Below are 22,026 nucleotides of genomic sequence, written 5' to 3' on the forward strand. Positions count from 1 at the left end.
TGGTCTATATTGCCGCTCAAATAACACACAACAACCAGCTATTTGTCTACAGACGTCCCTCGCAAAATCCACACAGGACTGAGGCAGCAAAGGCTCTGCTGTCATGTATTTTTCGGCAACGCCTTTCAGATGGTTCCTCCAATCATCATGCAGAAGTCCAGAGCCCGCGCTTGCCCACTGCTCCATTGACTCCCAGAGAAGCCGAGCTTCCCTGGAAGTGACATTTTTGCCACATTTGTACAATCGCCGTCGACATCACTGCAGTGAAAAAACTACTCAGTGTCGTCCCATAGAGAACAGTTGAAGCTGAGCTTCATGGGAATGAAGCTCATGGGCTGCTATGGGAATACACAATTCACATGAGACGACCCGTCGTCCTTGGCAAACAGCTGTTTCTGAACAAACTAGTGACACGTTTTAATCGCACTCTGGCGCGCGGTTAGTACTGAAATGTGAATGCAACACAGAACACAATACGTGACTCTGACATTTTAGAGGAAGCTGAGCTTCCCTCGCTGTCTTAGAGCAATCACCGCTGTAACTCACCAACCCACACAATATGTGACGAGGTGTTCTGTCTTTCTCTCTGCACGGAGTAAGTGGTCGGATCAGAGCCGTAAAATCTGGCAATCAGCATCAAATTCACAAAAATATCAAATAGACTATAAAGCTTAACAATGCCTGACTGACAGTTAATGCAAATGGACACGTAAAAGCTCTGTTCATGACCTATGGACAACATAATCTTTACTTTCATTTTGACCAGAACATCATTCTGTCGCAATTAATACGCTTTGCCTGAGATCTGAAGAGGAACAACGGAAAACCATGATGACAGAATTACAGGCTGTTTTTTTTTTTGGATTCCATGTGTGAAAAGTGTGCAGGTCATGCATTCACAAGTGAGTTGTGTGTGTGTTCATGTGGTGAAAGTGATGATTGGTTTATGATCTCAGACACGATGGGAATACAGTGGTTGAGACACACAAACACACACAAATACCAGTGGTAATATATAATCACACAAGGTGACTCTTGTGATGGATCAGCTTCACCATTGACCACGGCATCAGCAGTGTGTGTGTGTGTCTCTCTCTCTCTGTATTGTCTCCTCAGGGATTTGCTGAGATTTATGTGGCTGTACACGAGGCAAGAAACGATTTGCTCTGCCGATGTGGTAGAACACTCTCTGTGTTCAATGGAGACACAGAGGGGATGGCGGAGCAACAGGATTAACAGAGGCAGAGCGGCAGAGAGATATGGATGTAGATACAATTGGCTCTTACGACTCAGAAGAAGCAGAAGTGCTGTGTAATATGCGGCCAAAGAAGACAAATGTGTTGAATGGAAAATATTATATTTGTGTTATATTTACAAGATAGATAACCATATAGCAGTTGTGTGTGCACAGTTTTTCTTTGACCATATATCCACCAGTGTCTATCTATCAGGGTATCAGAGGTCAGATGAGTCTCTTCAGTGGAAAAATGCCCAAGAGGTGTTCTGATCAGATGCTTGTATCACATCAACTGACTCGTTGTCATGCAAATGGTCAACATCCAGTATCTACTCCCAGTTCCCTCTGGATCTGTGTATCTCTTAGTCATTTGCTTTTCATTTTAAGATGCAAAATTAACTTATAATATGATGCTTTTTTGCAGTCGATACTGAGTAAGCAACAACAGTTTCATTGCAATTCCCTATTATTGTGTTATAAAAAAAAGTAAACTAACTTAAACCAGAACTAAATGGACACGTATCCTTTGTGCATATCTTATATATATTTATACACTAATCAATGCAGGCAATGCAAATAAGGAAGCACAGAGTTCTTGGTAAATTGTAACTCTGAGCACCAACTGAGAGTCTTTTTGACAATTTTCACAAATTATGCAATTCTCTGTAAATTCCCCTCGAAAAAAAAGGCACGGGGTATATCTGAGTATATCTGCAGTAGAAATGCTACTTTGGTCCAATAATTCTAGAATGTCATAATACATTTTAGATAACTTCTCATCAATGATACACCCAGGAAAGTATATTTTCAGTAATTACTTTCAGGCAACTTTGCAACAGAGTTGGGGGAAAGGGTGGATTTGCCTGGGGCCCTGAGTTGATAAGGTATTATACATCTGTGATTTGGTATCATGTGTTCCTGAGGAGGTGGGTCCATGTACTCACAGGTGGCCGGCTTGTTGCAGTTGTGTCCGTGTCTGAAATACTGCGGGTTCTCGATGACGGGGATCCTGCTCATTCCAATCACCACAGCGTCATGTCCGGCATCCAGCGTACAGGGGCTGATAATCCCGTGGTTTACATGATGAAGGGGGCTGGCCGAGTCTTCCTCACCACTTATCACTGCTACTGGTCCTGGAGAGACAGAGAGAAGTTGTGTAGAGTGAATGAGACAGACTGAACATCTGCATCTATGAGATGGGATTCAGGTTTTGTAAAATTGGGATGAATATGACAGTATGTACAGTACAGAAGAGAGCACACACGCATAACCTTCCCTTATGAGTGAAATCTGAAATTGCCAGTGACTAAATATGGAAGTGAGAAGCATCGCTGTGGCGTAAAGCACAGCAGGAAGTATACTCTTCAATCCATTGGGACGGGCTACTGGACTATCAATCACAGATCCTGCATGAAATCACACCCAAATAGATCAAATGAGTAAAGTAGAAGTGTATTTACCCCCAAGACCAGATAGAGACTGGTCTAGGGACCTTTGTGGAAATGCACCCAAATGTTTTGCTCGCGAGATTAAAAGCTGTATTGCGTACCTTCTCTCACTGTAGCAGTGTTGCTCGTATGCTGCACTCAGGGCATGATGTGTTCTGTGTCATGACAGGACATGAAGCAAAAGTAGAAAGTTGGATTATGGCTGAAAATTCTAAGAAGCGCCCATGAAAATGTTCCTCCTCGTCCTCACCCCCGCAGATTCCTATAGCCTCGCTCCTCTGTGAATGTGTTTGAGCTTTGGATTGTAACTGCGGGGAAACTATCAAAAAAATATGATTAGTGTCTTTGATTCGCTGCTGTGCTTTGTGCACTCATCAAATAGGTCTCTCAATCACTGCTGCCGTCTCCTTCTATTGTTCTCCTCATCGAGGTGGAAAAAACGTGGCGGTGGCAATGTTTTAGTAATAATTCAGACTTCCTGGGGCGACAGAAGTTCGGCAAGTAGAAATAAATGTAACTATTGTTTTTGTATTCCATTTTCTTTTGATTTATCCATGGTTGTCCGTCATTGTCGGCTCAACCCAATCAGTGCCTCCTTATCATCAAATACACAACATTTCCATTAAGACATTCCCATATCAGGATTGTAGCAGCTTTCTGTACAGTTCCAGTATTCCCGTTATCCATATAAATGGCGGGGCTGCTGGTGCCAATCACAGTTGACGTATGGCAAAAGGTTGGGTACACTCTGGACAGGTCAACAAACCTACATCGCAGGGCCAAGGGGCAATTTAGAGTGTTCGATTAACCTCTGCATGTTTCTGGGACATGTGGGAAGAAAATGGGAGTACTCGGACACACAGGGAGAACATCTCACAGAAACTCTACACAGAAAGGCCTGGACCGGTATGCAAACCAGCAACCTTCAACAGGTTTCTGGCCCAACATAACTACAAAACTGGACTAATATTACACATTTAGCCAATGTAGAACACTTTCAATAGATATTGTCCTTGCTGTTCTTGGGTGAACGTCTTGGGAAATGAGTATTCTGGGTGTACCAGCGTGTCTGTAAGTCTGTACAGTACATTCTCATTTCAAGCCCTGCTCTTGGTGAGCATTTGATGGACACCTTGGCTGCGGCAGGGACCAGACTTATGTCATTTGTCAGTTAGAGGAACGACCAATGCTAATTTTTAATCCACGTGTCAGTGTCAGACATGTTGGTGTAACAGTGCAAGACGAAAGGACGCAGAGTAACTGACAGAGGAGTGACAAAATATCACAGCGGGGAGGAGAATGTGACAGGAGAAACGGGAACGTGGGATGAATGGTGTCAGAAAATTGTGAGGCAGACGTTTTTTCAAGGAGGACAAAGGTCAGGGGTTAAATGATGTGAGTCAACTAGTAGGCAGACAGACAGACTGGCAGCCTGGGAATAAATCATGTCGGTCACTGACAGCCCAGCAGACGTATGGCTGCTGTCTTTTTAGTCACAACATCATGAGAGATGGATGTGAGCCCTGTAAATAAGTACTTTCTGACGTACTCAGTGAAGCCTTTCACTGGATAAACCGTGCCACATTCACTCAATTAAATGATCTTTCTCTCCCATTGTGATGCTCAGTTTGAACTTGAAGCTATCGGAGTTGCTTCCATGTGATTGGCTGATTAGACATTTGCATTAACAACACAGGCAACTGTACTGCTACATGTCACTGCTAATTTACAGACACCGGGAGACCCTAATGGCTTATTGGAACGACCAGACGCCCTACTTGAATAAAACATTTCTTAGGTCATAGTGATTTATACTGTGGTTTACATCACAAGCTTCCCCTTAATTTTCCTCTGTGCCCAACTGTTGCCGCAGTCTTTCAATCACACTTATTATTCACATTAATCACATAGGCTCCCAGTATCAATACCTGCTCCTCGCTGGCTCACTGAGCAGTCGTCAGACTTCATTACCTACTTAAATCATCTGATCAGCTGTTGGGGTGGATCTGTAATTCGTGAGCAGTGGAGCAAACACAAATATTTCCCTATAATTGTTTCCGGTCCGAGCTAAATGTCCTTGCATTACCATGCCTCAAAAGGAAGGGAATGCACTGAATGCATTTACTGTAGTTTACATAAATAATATAGCAACTGGAACAAATGAAGCATGCCCATAAAGAGAGCAAAGGCACGCCTAAACTTTCTCATGAAGCACAGTAATAGAGGGAATAAACTGTGAATTACAGGTGTCACTTTTATGTGTTTGACTTTAGCGGTGTATTTATCCACGTTTCTTTTCCAAAATGAAAGAGGCAACATGCAACTATTACGTATCCAGGTGTTATCGTATATTCGGTCACTGTTGTAAAGATGACGCTGGTAAACGTGCAGGTGATTTTCCTCCTCGCAGCTGCTGTGACACACGGTGTGATGATGAGTGTGTTTTTCATGCATCAGTTTCCCCTTAAGGCACAAATGGGCATTGTGACAGAGTAGGTAAGACAAGCAATAGCTTTGACCACAACAATAACAATATTATGCAAGAATGAAAAGGTGGCCAGAATGACACTGTTTTGCTGCCAAGAGCTTCACTGTTGACTTATGAACCGTGACTCATGCTCATGCTTTATAGGGCACAAAATGGGCAACATATGGCTGACTTCAGTGCTGGAGTCAGTCAGTGCTGACTATTTGTCAGTACCTGTGAGATAACTTGTGCCATTTTAGGTTGTAAGCAACCAAACTAGAAAAGCGTGTCCTCACTATTAGGGTGAATTCCAATTCCTCAATCTTAACCCTCAATCTCAAAAATGCGCGCTCCCTCTAGTGCAAGTGCTGTCCCCGATTCTCAGAAAAATTAAGTTGAGGGCCAAGTTTAAGGGCTGTATCGCCCTCAATATTGAGATTTTCCGACACCACCCTTGGGAGCAAAGGCTACCCAGAATGAATTGCGTGTTTTTCGCATATCATATAAGATGGCGCCGAAAGCACCCAAACGAGTATGCTACAAATTAAATATTTTCTTTGTTAATAGAGATATAAAAATTATGAAAACCATTCTATTACCTTAGTTTAGGCCCATATTATGGATTACTTACGTCATTGTTGCGTAACATTTATTTTTATTTTACGATCTATTTTTGTCAATAGCCGGCCGGTGCGCACAAGCGATCGTTTGCTATCGTTTACTTTTCAATAAGCCGTGGTGTGTGGTAACTGTCAGCTGAATATGTCCGTGGTTGTGGTATTTGTATGAGTATCATCTTATAACTAACTGACAACCTAATAACTTGACTGACAAACGGATCGTAATAAATAATCGTGACGTAAATGTGTTCTTCTTCTTCTTTTTTGGAGTTCATAGACTGGACGCAGCTTTCACGTTATTCTGCCCCCTAAAGTCTGAAGACGTATCTGCATTTAAGGGGTGTCCCATTTCTAAGTGACAAAATAACCCTCAACACTTGGTTTTGAGGGCCAGTTAAGATTAAGGGTTGAGATTGAGGGTTAAAATAGGCATTGGAATTGGCCCTTAAGGTCTTTACAACTTCACTTGGTTCCTGCTGCAATAGCAGAGTAAGAATACAGACTCACACTTACACGGGGGATGGCTAATTGTATAAATTGATACACATCATTATTTCTCCTGAGTGGGGGCTCTGTGCTGTGTTGCTAAATGATGGCTTATAATTACTTCACCTTTAACACTTCTCATTGTCCCTGGAGCTGAGAGGCCTGAACTCCCAGCAGACCTACAGCCTTTCTTACCCAACATGCCTCAGTGCTCACTCTCTCTCGCTAATCCCCCCTCAGTGACTCTACCTCGCTCGCTCGCTCCTTTCCCCCCCCTAGTCCCTGTTTGCACTCAAAGCTATTTCCTCTCTCTCTGATGCCCATTTTCTGTGTGTTGCTTTATCAGTGTGATGTTAAATGATAGAGACAAGCGGAGCATTCTCATCTGAGAGCGCTGAGCGTCAATCTGCCCCACACGCTCCTCTCTGCCTTTCTTGCCCTCTGGTTTGGAGATTGGTTTGTTGCCTGTTCAGGGCCTCGGGGGTTGTGGTTGTGTGTGTGTGGGGGGGTGTTGGAGGATGTCACAGATGCTGACAGAAAAGCAGTGGCATGTAGACAAGAGAAATCAACACCGAGGAAAAAGACACAATGCCTGGGTGGTGCACTGGCCAACACAGTGGCTGCCTCCCTCAATTACTGACTGACTGTTGCTGGAAGCAGCACTTCAGTTATAAAAGAAGGTGAAATGCTGGTTAGGACAAACCTATACACAAATGAAATGCACCATCAAAGCATACATTTTCGCTGACATTATGTGCGGTTCTGACATAATCCCTTAATATAAATACAATTCCCAAATTGTCACATTCCCATTTCCTGGGGTACGGATGCTGGTAGGTTTGGGCACCATGGTTATGACGAGGAAAAGATAATTTAATATTTCAACATCTACTCTGCTTGCCGCATTGTAGAAAACAAACTGGTGTTTGGTCTACAACTGTGGACTACTGCTTTCTAGGAGACCTTAGTTTGCTTTTACGTCACGTTAAACTGTCAGCTTGTTTAAATTGGGGTTTAAAACTTTATTGTCTCCTGCAGCTTTCTGATATTGCCAATTTTAACCACTTTGAATTTCATAGATGCCTGTTTAATGATTTTAATGATTTTAAAATTCCAATACATACATTCCAAAGTTTTATACATTTTTTGCTTGATTTTAAATTGTTTTAATTTCTATAATTTATTTTGTAATTGATATAGTTTTAATTTTCCAATGTATTTCCTGCCTCCGTAAAGCACTATTGCCTTGTGTAAGAATGGCGCTATACAAATAAACTCGCCTTAACTTAACAAAAATGTTGATGTGAGACATATAAAAGCAAAGTTTTGGTTATGTTTCTCATGGTTTACAGAAACATAGATTATCAGTGTTGGTGAGCAGGTAGAGCAGTGGCTGAAGCAGCTAAAAGGATAACAAAGGCACCTCCTTTTCTTTTTAAACTTGCCTGCTTCCCTGAGATTACGGACGCTCTTAATTCTGGGACTTTATTTAGTCACAGCTCCTGGCAGTTTATGAGAAGTGACTGCATTTTCTTCAGACACCAGCATAATATTTATGGCTCACTATTACAGTCCAAATCTGTGGCTAATACTTATTATTGTAACACAATACAATTCCATGACAGGCTGTTAATGGCATCCATGCAAACAAGCCAGTCCCACAGCCTGTATTATACGGAGCAAAATGTGTTATTTGTTCTGAAGCGACCTCCTCATTCCTTGAGGTTTCCAGTGTTTACCATCTTTCATTTACACCAACTTATTATCCAGAAGCCTATATCAAAAGGACAGAATCCCTGTGGGATTTCTACAAGGCTCTGCTTTGTGCCATGAAGCCGGCAAGAACACAACATGATTCCTCATGTTCCTCCTCACTCTGAACTCTGAGCTGATGTTCTCATGAGCCAGTCAGGAGAAAAGATGATAACTCTTTATTCTAAATGTAATGAGCCAATTCCTTTTCCCATCGGCTCTCGCTATTGAGAGCATTAACCAATGATCTCTCTCTCTCTTTCTGTGTTTGTAGAGTATCTACATGAGAGAAAGAATGAATCTAAGAATGTAATTATGATGGTCCCGAGCATGGAGACTAACTTTTTCCTGCTCTCTTCACGACTGTTGTTCTGGGACAGAGAAGTTGGACATGGCTGCCAGAAGGGAAACTTGAAACAGATCCTCTTGTCATTTAAAGGTCTAGTATGTAACAATGTGTGACATCTAATGGTGAGACTGAAGATTGGAAAGAGAAAAAAAAACAAAAAACGCCAAAGCTTGTGTGAATAAAACCAGGCCCCGAGGAGGTCATTTGGTGTTTAATAAAACACCAGAGCAGATGGCTGTATGAACTGGGACGCAGAGAGAGAGAGACAAGAGAGCCACCTTCTTTAACCTTCTTTCACATTTCTGTTTTACATAGATGAGTCTCCTCCTACACATGCTGTTTGGTAAATGAGTTCAGAAACAGAACCTGCTTTTTCTGTCACCCTGTAACCTTAAGCACGTATTAAGACCTTATTCTACCTCTTATTACGACATGAATGAAGATATTTCCTTAATAAGGTGTTAATATGTGCTTAATGTTGACTAATAAAGGGCTAGTATGCTACTTATATGCATGTTTTGCATGAATGTGAGCTCACACGTACACACAGTTTGCCGAAACCTACAATAGCATCATATCATCCATAGACTGGGTTGTTAAAGTCTATATGAAGAACTTCAAGTGAACTGTGAAGTCAAGAACCACATTTCCAACTCACAGTATCTGTGTTCTTCTCTTTACCTTCCGCTCACTGCTTCAATTCTCCCTGCACTTTCTTTCCTTCTCTAATGCCTCTATCTCAGTTTGTGCTCTAACAGCATGACACCATGATTCAGCTCACCGCTAAAAGGAAAACATCGCAATGAATTACAAGTTCCTCTGAGAAGAACCTCCAGACTCACCACAAAGTCAGTTCCTCCATATACTTGTCTTTTTGTCTTTCTGTTCTGTCTTTCAGTCATTTTTCATTTCTCCACTTTCCCTTTTTCATGTCTCAGGTTGGTTCTCGGCAGCCCTGACTTAAAGGCGCCATATGTAAGAATGTGGCCAAAAAAGGTTACTACTCTCAAATTCAAAATACCGAGGTCTTTTAGGTTTCGTTTCCATTGTAGCTCAGACATAACTGGCAACCCGTGGTTGCTCGGCAGCTGAGACTCTACTGACTGCAATGATTGGTAGACGGCGGTAGATGGCGCCATATGCAAAAACATGATTTCAAAACATAAACATGATTTGCCGTCTGCAAAAAAAACAACTTTCTGAGAATATTTTGTCTGTACTGTTGTTGTTGGTGAGTTCAGTTTGTTATATGAACATTATTCCTGAGTCTCTGTGACATATTAGGAGGATTTTATGGCCAGTTGCTGTAGATTTATTACATAATGCACCTTTAACAGGGACTTCTCAAAGTCAAGGAAGGATCCTCGGATGGATGAATTTCAAAGATGTTGCATCATTAGCCCCCGCTCCAGAACTTCTCCTCAGTGGGATGTCCCACAGATAATTATATAAGGACGCATGTTGTGTATCCTCAGCTCAGCGTAGGTACCCACAATCCTTTGCCCTTGCATGTTTTGCTGCGCCGAAGCTTCTCAATGAGAAAGTGATGCATTATTTCTGGCATGTTACACTTTTCCACTCCCAGAATGCCAGAAGGAAAAATTTCCTCAGCTCCTTGGGACCCAACTTGGACGGATCCATTCCACTGAGAAAGAATCCGTCAAAGTACGTCATACAACCGCACAGAAAACTGAGCTGCCCCTTTAAGTTGCTGCTCAGTCACACTTCTTTTGGCTGTCTATCTTCAGAGCAGAGCCTGATGTGTTACACACTTCAATTTCAGCTCCAGATGACAGATACTATCACGCCAATAAGGCTTCAGAGGGATGGAAGGAGAGACAGACACCGGGAGACAGACAGATAGACATCTCGTAGTCCTTGTGATCTGGACATTAAAAGACAGTCGGATCTAAAAAACTAATTACAGTGTGATTGAGATGACAATATTCCTTCTGAGAAGAAAACAGAGATGTAATTTCCTCCTGAAGCAGAACAGAGTGTATAAAAGGAGTAATGGAGACTTAATGGAATCACCAGTTTCTTGCACGGCTCCATCTTCTTTAAAAAGCCTCCATTTTGAGTGGCTAAGACTCTGTATCGACACATTTCATCTTTGTTTGCCTCAAGTCAAATGTCAGTGATACTTCAGTGTGTGTGTGTGTGTGTGTGTGTGTGTGTGTGTGTGTGTGTGTGTGTGTGTGTGTGTGTGTGTATTCACCCTACAGGTAGTAATATGGGTTGGTTGTATATGGCAGCTCTAAATGAACAGATGGGTGTAATCAACAGATGGGTGATTGTGCGTGTGTGTGCCCTTAAGCGACAGTGTTTGTGTGTGTGTCTCTATAAGGCTCTGAGGACACATTTTGATTCCAATCCATTGTGAGGACATTTTTTGATATTGTCAGGACATCTGTGGATACTTTTACAACCTTATGACATGGTTTCATATCACTCTGAGTGAGTTTTTGGGTGAATTCCAATTCCTTGCTTTACCCTCAATCTCAAAAATGCGCGCTCCCGCTAGTGCAAGTGCTGTCCCGATTCTCAGAAAACTTAAGTTGAGGGGCAAGTTTAAGGAACGAGTACGCTACAAATTAAGTATTTTCTTTGTTAATATAGATATAAAAATGATGAAAACCATTGTATTATCTTAGTTTAGGCCCATATTATGGATTACTGACGCCATTGTTGCGTAACATTTATTTTTATTTTACGATCTTTTGTCAATAGCCGGCCGGTGCGGACACGCGATCGTTTGCTATGGTTTACTTTTCAATAAGCCGTGGTGTGTGGTAACTGTCAGCTGAATATGTCCGTGGCTGTGGTATTTGTATGAGTATCATCTTATAACTAACTGACAACCTAATAACTTGACAGACAAACGGATCGTAATAAATAATTCTTCTTCTTCTTTTTTGGAGTTGACAGACTGGACGCAGCTTTCGCGTTATTCTGCCCCCCACAGCCTGAAGACGTATCTGCATTTAAGGGGTGTCCCATTTCTAAGTGACAAAATAACCCTCAACACTTGATTTTGAGGGCCAGTTAAGATTAAGGGTTAAGATAGGAATTGGAATTGGCCCTTTGTCTCCATATTGACTAGCATTGAGAAACCAAATGCTTACTACAACGTACTATAGTTCTGAAAGGAGGCAGAAACTAAAAGTTGAGCCCATCTCAGTGAGTTATATAGTATGTTTTAAGTATGTTTGAACGCTGCATCAAACTCGTCTGCTCTTTCTAGTGAAAACCTGATATATCAGCACTGGGTCCTTTTCCCATCTCGTCCCTCTTGTATGTGCTCATATCAGCCACCACAGAGGAGTCGAGTCAGTAAACATGAGCTGTGTGGGCAGTTTACCTTCACCATCACTGGGATTTACAGTGTGCAAATACTCAGCCATAGCTACCAGCTGAGGAGGACAGTCTGCAAACAACACCATGAGCCTTCACGATGAATTGTAGAACGATCACACAGTTCTACTCTGTTTCCTGTTTTGTTTCTGACTGTGGTCTTAATTTGTTGTAAAGCGACTATTAATTCAACCTGTGTAGGTCTTCAGATTATTGAGAATCCCTAAATATAGACCCTAAGAGAGTGTGTTCAATTCGATTTCTTCATTTTTCTGTCACGTTAACCTATCCTCCTGGTGTTACCACCTTCTTTCCTTGCATCCTATCACTTCACACATTGTTGGATGAACATTACAATGACAGCAAAGCAAACAGGTTTAGTCAAATTTCCACCCACAAGTACTGCTCCTCATATTTACAGTTGCGTATCAGTCACACCATTAGGTTGTGTTCACAGCACACACTTTGAGCCTGATGGAAATGTAACAAATGTTTTGGGCAGATTGGAGGAAGGAGATAAACAGATATGCTGGCTTCTTACCTTTCATGCCAAACTTGGAGCGCTGCCCATACTTGTTGATGAGGAGGAAGATAACCATGAGCATCACACAGGCAAACCCTGCCAGTCCTACTGCTATGGAGACCTAGAATCACACAAATCATTTACACAGACGGTTCCACAGCTTAGATACCAGGAAGTATGTTACAGACGCCTGACCACGGCCAGATCACGCCAAGTACAGGTCCGATCTGTCCTATGATGTGTCGTGAATGCGTCCTTAGATGCAGTCACAGAAACAGCATTTGGTTTGAGGAAGCATTTGTCCACATTCCTGCGAGCAAACTGTCCTCAAGACAGAACAGAGACCAGCTTACATTAGCATTACAGTGATCTGCGCTGTGTGAATTTGAATAAAGGGCAGGGTCACCAAATCATGTGTGCTTACAGGATGTATTTTAACGGTTTGAACAGCTGTATTTAGTGTGATCTGGCCGTGAACGGATCACCAAGGTTAACAGCAGGTCTAAATGCGGCCATAGAAAGGATTGTGATGTTTGCATACTAAGAGTCTTCACATGATTTGTTGAGAGAAATGTAGAAATTGGTAAATCACTATTCAACTGCTGCTACTCTTTGGAGATTTTAAACACGGAGAATATAAAGATTATGAATTGGCTGGGGGACAATGTCTGAATATGTCACACTTTCAGCAACTGAGACGTTAGCATTGTTGCACGTTGGGAAACTGAGGGCTTGTCTATACAGGAAGTCCCAAAATGTTGGCCTTGGAAGCCAATTTGTCTTGAAACGACGTGAGATTAATTGGAGAATAATTATGGCCTTGTTGTCATTGCAGTTTGGTAGAAGAGGCTGGTATGAGAGGTACGGCAGATTCATGTGTGTAGAGTATTTCCAGGGGCCAGAATAAATATTCATTCAAGGCAACACATACTGAAAATAGTGTGTTTTCTATGCACTATGTACACATGATATAGAGAGAGAAACACTACATTGACATGGTGCTGAACGGAACATTTTACTATTAATTCCTTCCTTCCTTTCATTTCCTGTTCATATTCCATGTCCGGAAAATAAATATTTGAACCTAGCATTCCATATGACATTTGTATGTGTGTCATCATCGTAGCTTCAAAGATGCATTAATACAACCATTCACGTCCATCCAAACACAGATAGTAATAAATAAAGGCAGTTCAAGTTTACCCAGTCAATTACAGGGAAAAAGACGAACACAATTACATTTCTAACCAGCTCTCAGCTCTCAGGTCCACTGGCCACATGGGGATTTCAGCAGATAGCAAATGACTGAATCTTTTTCGATGAAGAATGAGCTAATATAGAAGCGATAAAACAAGTTTACAACTCAAAAGGTCCCTCAAACAATCACCCTGGTGATTTTATCTGATTCTACATAAAAGGAGAATTTAAGCGCTATTATGCGAAACTCTTTGTCCGTCCAGAAGAGTGAGTCGATAAATGAAGAGACAAAAATATAAAAATGTATACACAATCTCAACTAAACTATGAATGTGAATATCTTTGTCACTCACCCTGTTAGTATCTTCGTCAGGTTTGGAGGGCTCTGGGGTAGGTAGGATTACTTCAGGGAAAGGGTCTAAGAATAATATTAAAACAAAAAATAATGAAGAAGAAAGCGCTTTATGAGCACAGAAACACTGCAACAATTAAACAATATAACATTGTTTATGTATACTGTGTTGAAAAGTATATTGTTAATTTAAATCAGAAGTTCAGTTGGCTGTGGAGACGAAACATCAACTTACCATAACCATAATCTGGATCTGTGACTAAAGAGAAAATAGAGTCAGAAAATATACAGCGAGACATATTGTGCAGACAAGTTCAAGTTGAGCTCATTAAAGGCGATCAAAAAAGCCTAAAAAAAGCTAAAACTATTATTAAAGATAAGAGTACAAACACAGCATGAGTATAAGGTGTCGCAAGAGCTAAATACAGAAATCACACCGTTAACAAGCTCATCACCTATGGTCTGAATATAGTTCGTCTTTATGCTCTACATCTCATTTACACCCCAGCTAAATATAAGCTTGATTTCACCACATCAGCCTCAGTCACAGTCAGAGTGCTGCTGGTGAGAGGGAGGAAACATCACATGAGGAACCTGTTATAACATTGATCACCTGAGGACCAAAGCAGGTGTTTCTGGGGTTTTTTCCCAACGCAGAAATCCATGCATTAGCAGTATCACAATTTGTGCATAAGAAAAGATTGCATTGCTTCTCTTATTTCTAGGAATAAGAAAAGATGCAATCCGACAAAATCTTGTTCTTGGATCCAATTGCATTGTTTTACTCCACGTTACCTGAAAATGTCGCTATGTTCTGTTAAAAGTAATATCTTTCAAATATAAACATTTAACCATTGTGTTTTGTGAGCTTCTGTGCAAGTGAATAAACTAAGTGGCTAAATAACACACATTGTGATTGATTGTTGTTATGCAGTGGACATTTTTTTACAGAAGTCACGGTAATCTCAAATATACAGTAATAACTAAACGCACAATTAAAGCTACTACATTGAATGTGTGTTGTATTGGTTGTGAATGACGCAGATTTGCAGTGAAGTGCACCCTTTGTTTTGAGTTGTGCTTCTTGTTGGAATTGAAAGAGAGGGAGTGAAAACCGCCCACATTCACACAGTTGGAAAAATGTGGATGTTCATACAAAACGCTGCCCGCGAGGGTCTATGCTTACTGTTGAAAGGCTCGCCCAGAAAATGTCCGTACACAGTGCTGGTGGCTACACCCAGGTCATTGCTGGCCTCCAATGTGTAGTTGCCATTGTTGTGGTGTGTTGGGTTTTGAAAGGTCAGGCAGCCCTCTACGTAGTCCTGGTAAATATCCATATCAAGACTTATGTATTTGGAGTAGGAGATTTCCTGAGAGGGGAGTGACACAAGTGCAACAGTTGGACAGTGACATCACAAAGTCTAAAATCACTTAGTAATAGAAGCCAGAATTGAACAGAAAACCCTCTAAATCGCTGTTTACAGATACATGCAGTTTTTTATTGATTGGACTTGACTATGCTGGGGTATGTACCATTTGTACATTGTTAATGTATCTATTAGCCTAGCATACTGAGGTGTTGGGTGGCTTTTGCCACAGGGGTAAGTGAAGTGAAGTGTAGTGTAGTGAACTATAGTGTTGTGGCTTAGTTGTAGTTGGCTGTTTCCAGCATAAACCAACTCTGCCACAACCACTCTGTCACAACCTTGCCACTGAAAACCTCTCCTTACCCAAGACTCCTACATGGCCTCCTCGTGGCCAACCTGGTAACTTGGGATTGACGACCCAAGGCAAACTATGTAGGGGATCTCGGAGCAACGAGCGGCCCCAGAGGTGTGGTAAGCACGACCCACCGGCGTGTGGACATGCTCTGCTACCCGCCAACGCTCGTCCCAGCTATGGGTTAATAGTCGAGGTGGATCACCCCCTCGGGCGCACAGGAGTGCAACTCTGGTCTGTGGCAAGAGGGCGTGACATGAGTGACACAGAAGCGGCCAGTGATCAGAAGCAGGGAGTCCATGGGACCTGTGTGACTTGTCATCTCTGGTCGAAGACAGGGATGACGAAGGCGAAGGGCGGAGGTAGGGCACCTGTACTATGGTAACCCTACAACGGCCACTGGACTACAAGAAGGAAAACTCTTATGACAAACCATACTGCAGGAGTTGCGCCCGCAGATATTATATAGCAATAGAAAAACCACGATGACAGCCAAAAGAAGCAACACTAGGGTTGGAGTCCCTATCACAACTCCCACTACAGACCACGATCCAGGAGGATCCCATGACGGCTTGGCCCCAAACCCGCAAGGAAGGAACAAGCCTGATGGAGGTACCTGTAAAGGGAGAAGACTTGTCAACTGCAGGACAGTTACAATGATATCAACACTTAATGTCAGGACCATAAGGGAAGCAAGAAGTAGAGAGGAGTTGGCAGCCAACCTGAGCTTGTACGGGGTTGATGTTTTGGGGATCCAAGAACACCGAATAGTGCACGAGGAGGAAGTGAGGTACGAGGACATAAATGGCAGCATGCTCATTACAACAACTGCAAGTAGAAACCAAGCTGGAGCCGCTGTAGGTGGGGTTGGTATTCTGCTCAGCTCCAAGGCAAGAGGTTCACTAGCGAAAGTTACACCAAACACGGCAAGGATACTTACAGCAAGCTTCCAAGGGAACCCAGCAACAACAGTAATAGTCACATACTGTCCAACCAACACAGCAGAGGAGGACATAGTAACATCACACTACGAGGATCTGGCAAGGACCATTGATTCCATCCCAGCTCACCACTTACTACTTGTTGTGGGGGACTTCAATGCAAGAATTGGGTCGGAGGACGCAAAATTTCCATTCCACGAGGAAACAAATAGAAACGGTAGACAGCTGCTGGACCTGGTAAGCGAGAAGGATCTAGTCATATCCAGCACCTACTTTCGCAAGAAGGTAGGAAAGCTCTGGACCTTCATCAGCCCGGGAGGTACCAAGTACCAGCTGGACCATGTGCTGATTAGAAGGAAGTGGCGCAACAGCATGCTGAATGTAGAGGCATACAACTCCTTTGCAAGTGTCGGCTCGGACCACAGGATTGTATCTGCCAGAGTGAGACTCAGCTTGCGGAAAAAGAAAGCAGAGCCAAGAAAGAAGCAGTACGACTGGGAACTATTCAGGAGCAGAAGGGACATTCAGGAGCAGTATACGGTAGAGGTACTAAACAGGTTCCAGCCATCACAAGAACAAGAACCAGATGAATCTGCAACAGACCGGTATGGAAGGTTCATCAAAGCCACTGAGGAGGCAGCAGAGAGTGTGGTCCCTATTAAGAAGAGGAGAAGAAAGACAAGGCACTCTGAGGACTCCAGGGTGACTGAGGCAAGAGACGAGCTGAACAGGGCGTATGGGATATATAGAAAAGACACAACAGAAGAGAACAGGCAAGTCCACAGTCTGGCAAAGAAGAAACTGAAAGAAACCTACATAGCAGTGGAAGAAGAGGATCTCAACAGCAAGATCAGAGAGGTTGAGAAGGCACATGTGAACTGTAAGCATGGACAGAGCTGGAAACTCATAAATGACATTACTGACAGAAAGACAACAAGGAAGGTTCAACTAGAAGGAAACACGCAGGAAGAAAGAATTGAGAACTGGTACAACCACTTCAAAACTCTTCTTGGAGACCCCCCTAGCATCACAGAGGAGGACGAGGAAATTACCACTGTGTTTGAGGACCTCGGTATAAGGGACGGACCTTTCGACCAGGAGGAGTATGAAAAGGCAAGGAAGTCCCTGGTTGAAGGAAAGGCTTGTGGGGAAGATGGGATACCACCAGAGGTATTGAAGAGATGCAAGGGGTTAGACACAATCATCCTTGACTTCTGCAACAGGGCTTTGATCGAGGGTGAGAAACCTGAGCAGTGGTCCCTGTTTAACATCATTCCTATACCCAAATCTGGAGATCTTAGACTGGGGAGCAACTACAGAGGTATCAGTCTCAGTTCACTTGTCGCAAAGACCTTCAATAGGATGCTGCTTAACAGAATAAGGCCAGCTCTAGATGAGCACCTGAGATACAACCAGAATGGATTCAGGGAGGGAAGACCGTTGGACACATACTCGCTCTGCGTAGATTGATTGAGGGTATTAGGAGTCACAGCTTACCTGCAATCATCACCTTCATCGATTTTAAGAAGGCGTTTGATACGATCCATCGAGGCAAGATGTTGAAGATCCTGCTGGCTACGGTATCCTGGAGCGGATTGTTAGTGCCATAGGCAGGCTCTACGAGAACACCAGGGCGAAGGTGACAACACCAGATGGCGATACCAAACCCTTCAGGATACAGGCAGGGGTGTTACAAGGCGACACCTTGGCACCATACCTATTCGTCATCATCCTGGATTATGCCCTCAGAGTTGCCATACAGGGAAAGGAAGAAGAGCTGGGCTTCCAGTTGATGCGCAGGAGGAGTAGAAGAGTCGGACCAAGAGTGGTCGTTGACCTGGACTTTGCTGATGATATAGCACTTCTCTCCGAGGAAATCCAGCAGGGCCAGGAGCTACTCCAGGATGTTGAGACCTCAACTGCAAAGGTGGGCCTGACGATGAACGCCGGTAAAACAAAGTATATGGCATTCAACCAGAAGATTCCTGTCTGCTTGAAGACCAAAGATGGAACAGATCTAGGAGAAGTACGGGACTTCAAGTACTTGGGATCACACATGGAGAGCACTGCCAAGGATATCACTGCCCGGAAGGCGGCAGCGTGGAGGGCCTGCCACAAGCTTGACAACATCTGGAAATCAGACCTCACAGCTAGGCTTAAAGTGCGCCTCTTCACCTCAACCGTGGAGTCAGTGTTGCTATATGGATGTGAGACATGGACCGTCACTACCAAGTTGGAGAAACAACTAGACGGATGTTACACAAGAATGCTACGGCGGGTCCAAAACATCAAATGGGATAGGCATTGTACGAACAAAGAGCTTTATGCCGGACTCCTGAGGATATCCCAAAAAGTGAGAAACAGGCGACTCAGGTTTGCTGGGCACTGCTTCAGGAACAGCAAGGAAGTGGTGTCCAGTCTGGTGCTCTGGGTACCCCTGCACGGGAAGAGAAAGCCAGGAAGGCAGCCTCTCACCTACATGGATGTACTACAGAAGGACACAGGCATACCCTCTGAGTCTCTGGAGAGGGCAATGGAAGACAGGCGTTTCTGGGCTGGCAGAGTGGTTCGAGTGGCGGAGGATGACTGGCACTCGACCAAATAGAAATAGAAATAGAATATAGCATACTGAGAAGTGTAAGCAGGAGACTTTGGTATCCAATCGCACACAAGTGATTGGTTGCTTTACCTTTTCTGTAATCTGTGAAATGTCTGTTCGGTGTAACTGAAGTGTTTTATTAAGACGGACCTAGACCGGAAGTTCCAATTTACGCTGTTTTTTGGTGTGTATCTGCGTCATTACCTTGTTTAAGAAGCCCTGAAGGTTCTAAACAAACAGTTCAGCCACTGCTGAGAACGCTGTCTTTTATTGTAATCTCGGGCTCAGCGAGATCTCTGAAAAAAACCCGGTCTGGTTACGTAAACACCGGTTCTCTAGTCCGGGCACATCCGGTAGCGTACATTAAACCGCAGAAGAAGAATAACGTCCGTTGTGGAGGTGTTTCACGAGCGACAGTGTCTTCAGACTCTGGGTCTGACTCCGGGTCAAAGTCATAAAAGGGACTGCGGCGGGGAGTCGTGAAGAAGCTATTTTTAAACATTGTTAAAACAATGTTTTGATAATGAGTAGCAGTGTATCCACCGTTCCAGAGGGGGGAGCTGCGCTTCTGAGAGCGGGTGTGCTGAATATACTGGCCAATCACAAGACACACACTGTCTTCTGGGTGAGAGAGTTGAGTCTCAAATCTCGTGGCTGGGAAACACCGTCAGAAAAGAGGGTTTCTATCGGCTCGTTTACAGCAACTGGGAGGTTTTTGACCGTAAAAACAAGTTAATGTATGTAAGTAGACCTCCATAACTAACATGTGCAACAGGACCACTCTATGTGACCTTTAAATGTTGTCAAAGCATTTTATTGAAGAGATCGTTTGTGCATCTTCGATAGTATATAATCCAAAAATGCATATCCATCAAACTCACCTTGTCTTTATGGAACCATCGTAAGGTTGGGTGGGGAGAACCTCGGATAGTGAATTCTATGCATGTGTCATGTCGGCGTTCTGGCTCCACCAGCTTCAAAATGGAGGGAGGAACTTAAGAGACAAAAGAGAAGAGAAAACATGATCACTGCTCTGCTTGTAATACACGCTCATGCACACAGTACAAGATCTGAACGTAGCACAATGTCTTGCACTCCAGCGAAAGATGTATTATTTGTCATCCGTCTTGATTTGTCGTTACCACAAGTGGGAGCGCCGCGAGAGAAAATGCAGAGACAGACACTCAGGAGGAAGACCTTAGTTACTATTTTAATATGCTGGTCTCATCACAATCTGTGGCAATTGATTTGGAGTGTGTGAGCATGTGCGATCCTGTTCTTGTGTTTCTCTTTGTTTACTGACAAAAATGCAAATGCAATGCTGTTTGCTACAACAATGTCATTGTCTTACCGCAGCCGACTGTATGAAATTTAATCCAGCGCCCGAGAAAGTGGAGTGCTGTCATTCGTCTCTCTAACACACACAAACACACACACACTCACACTGGTTTCCCATGACTTCAGAGGACAGTGCATTGACTTGAATTGAATTTCCTGGAGACTTATTCTAACCTTAACAATAACTACTACTGGCCTAATCCTAAACCTGACCCTAACCCAACCTTCTAAGAACACTGTATTCATTTGAACAGCCTATTCAAACCATTATCCATCACCTTGACCATAACCAGTAATTACCTATCCCTACCTTAACCTAACCCAACTAAAAGTAGACCTAAACTTAACCAGTTCCTCAGAAAATGAGATTCTGCCTAAACAGGACCAGGTTTTGGTCTCCATGAGGACTACTGGTCCTTACAAGTCAGTGTTTATGCCAGAGGTATCAGAGCTTACTATGCTCTAAACCTTTACACGTTTTGATCATGAAACCAAGTCACTATGATGATGTTGATGTTATTTATCATTTGTTTTGGACGGAACGCAGCACAAGCTTTTCCATTAAGTAATCACATGTTCTTTGGGAAATGTTATTATAATCATTATCCACTTCCTTCAGCATGACTTGCTGTACTCTGCTGAATCAATGAGCAGGGCAATATTGGCAACAAGCCCAATACATGGATAAATGGCTTGTGACTAAAGCAGCGAGTTATCTGCTTGAAAATGACAAAAGTCTCTGTGTGTGAGTAGGGTGCTGTACGCCATTCATGCAGGGGCAGCCAAGTCAAAGACAACAGCAAAGGCACCAAATCCCGTGTGATAGTGTTAAACACATTGATATGAAAATAAGTTGGAAAAATGTGGTTCACTGTTGACAGAAAGGAGGTCAAGACACAATAGATACTGACAAACTTCTAATCAGAACTAACTGCAACATGTGCACGAAACTCTAAAAACAATCCCAGTGCTGAGAACCTCCCTGTTGGTACTGCAAAATTGAGGACGTTTTACAAATGTTTTCGGCGTGACAGTATTTTGACTGTACTTACTCGTGTAATAATGCCAGATCAAATATGGAAAAAGTTGTTTTTGGACAGAATCGGGATGGTCAAAATACAATGGTGTCTGCGGGCCGGAAAATCAGGGACTTTCCACCCTAAGTTTTCCCAACCACGAGTGAGCAGGGTTAGGGTTAGCCCTAACCCTTAGCGCCTAACCCTGCTCACTCTTGGGGGGAAACTTAGGGTGAAAAGTCCCTGATTTTCCGGCCCGCAGGCAGGGTTACCCTAAGGCGCTCCGATGTCAATCACTGCATAGCAACTGCCATACCCTTAGGTCGATTTTCACCTTAAATTTTCAAAAGCTCCTGTTCTGATCATGCTGTGACCAACAGCAATCCACCAAACCAAGTTTGATGAATCTGTCAATGTAAACTCACCGGCAAAACCAGCTGAACTAGAGACTTTATTGAAAAAAGAAGTGTTATTGATCCACTGTGACCTCCCTCAGTGAGATCAGTTGTGTTATTTCTCAACTTTGGTGTTTGAAATCCTTCATTCAAATGTACCTAAGTGACACAGACCTATCGATCTGGGCAGCGGTAATCAGCAACTTCCTTGTCTTGCATGGTACTTGTTGTGA

The 22,026-nt window shown here is 43.1% G+C and overlaps 1 protein-coding gene across 1 annotated transcript in view; it reads right to left on the minus strand.

Annotated features, from left to right (window-relative positions):
• Positions 1-22,026, minus strand: part of LOC310930721 (NT-3 growth factor receptor-like) — a gene marked incomplete at both ends in the record, with an annotated part of 111,047 nt that overhangs the window by 20,706 nt on the left and 68,315 nt on the right. The window contains 5 exons of the mRNA XM_083893763.1: positions 2,182-2,370; positions 12,255-12,357; positions 13,787-13,851; positions 14,972-15,155; positions 19,926-20,038. Of these exons, the coding sequence (XP_083749889.1) occupies positions 2,182-2,370; positions 12,255-12,357; positions 13,787-13,851; positions 14,972-15,155; positions 19,926-20,038 (654 nt within the window). The remainder of the gene's footprint in view (positions 1-2,181; positions 2,371-12,254; positions 12,358-13,786; positions 13,852-14,971; positions 15,156-19,925; positions 20,039-22,026) is intronic.

Source organism: Microchirus variegatus (assembly GCF_963457635.1).
Source record: "Microchirus variegatus genome assembly, chromosome: 8".
Lineage (NCBI taxonomy): Eukaryota > Metazoa > Chordata > Actinopteri > Pleuronectiformes > Soleidae > Microchirus > Microchirus variegatus.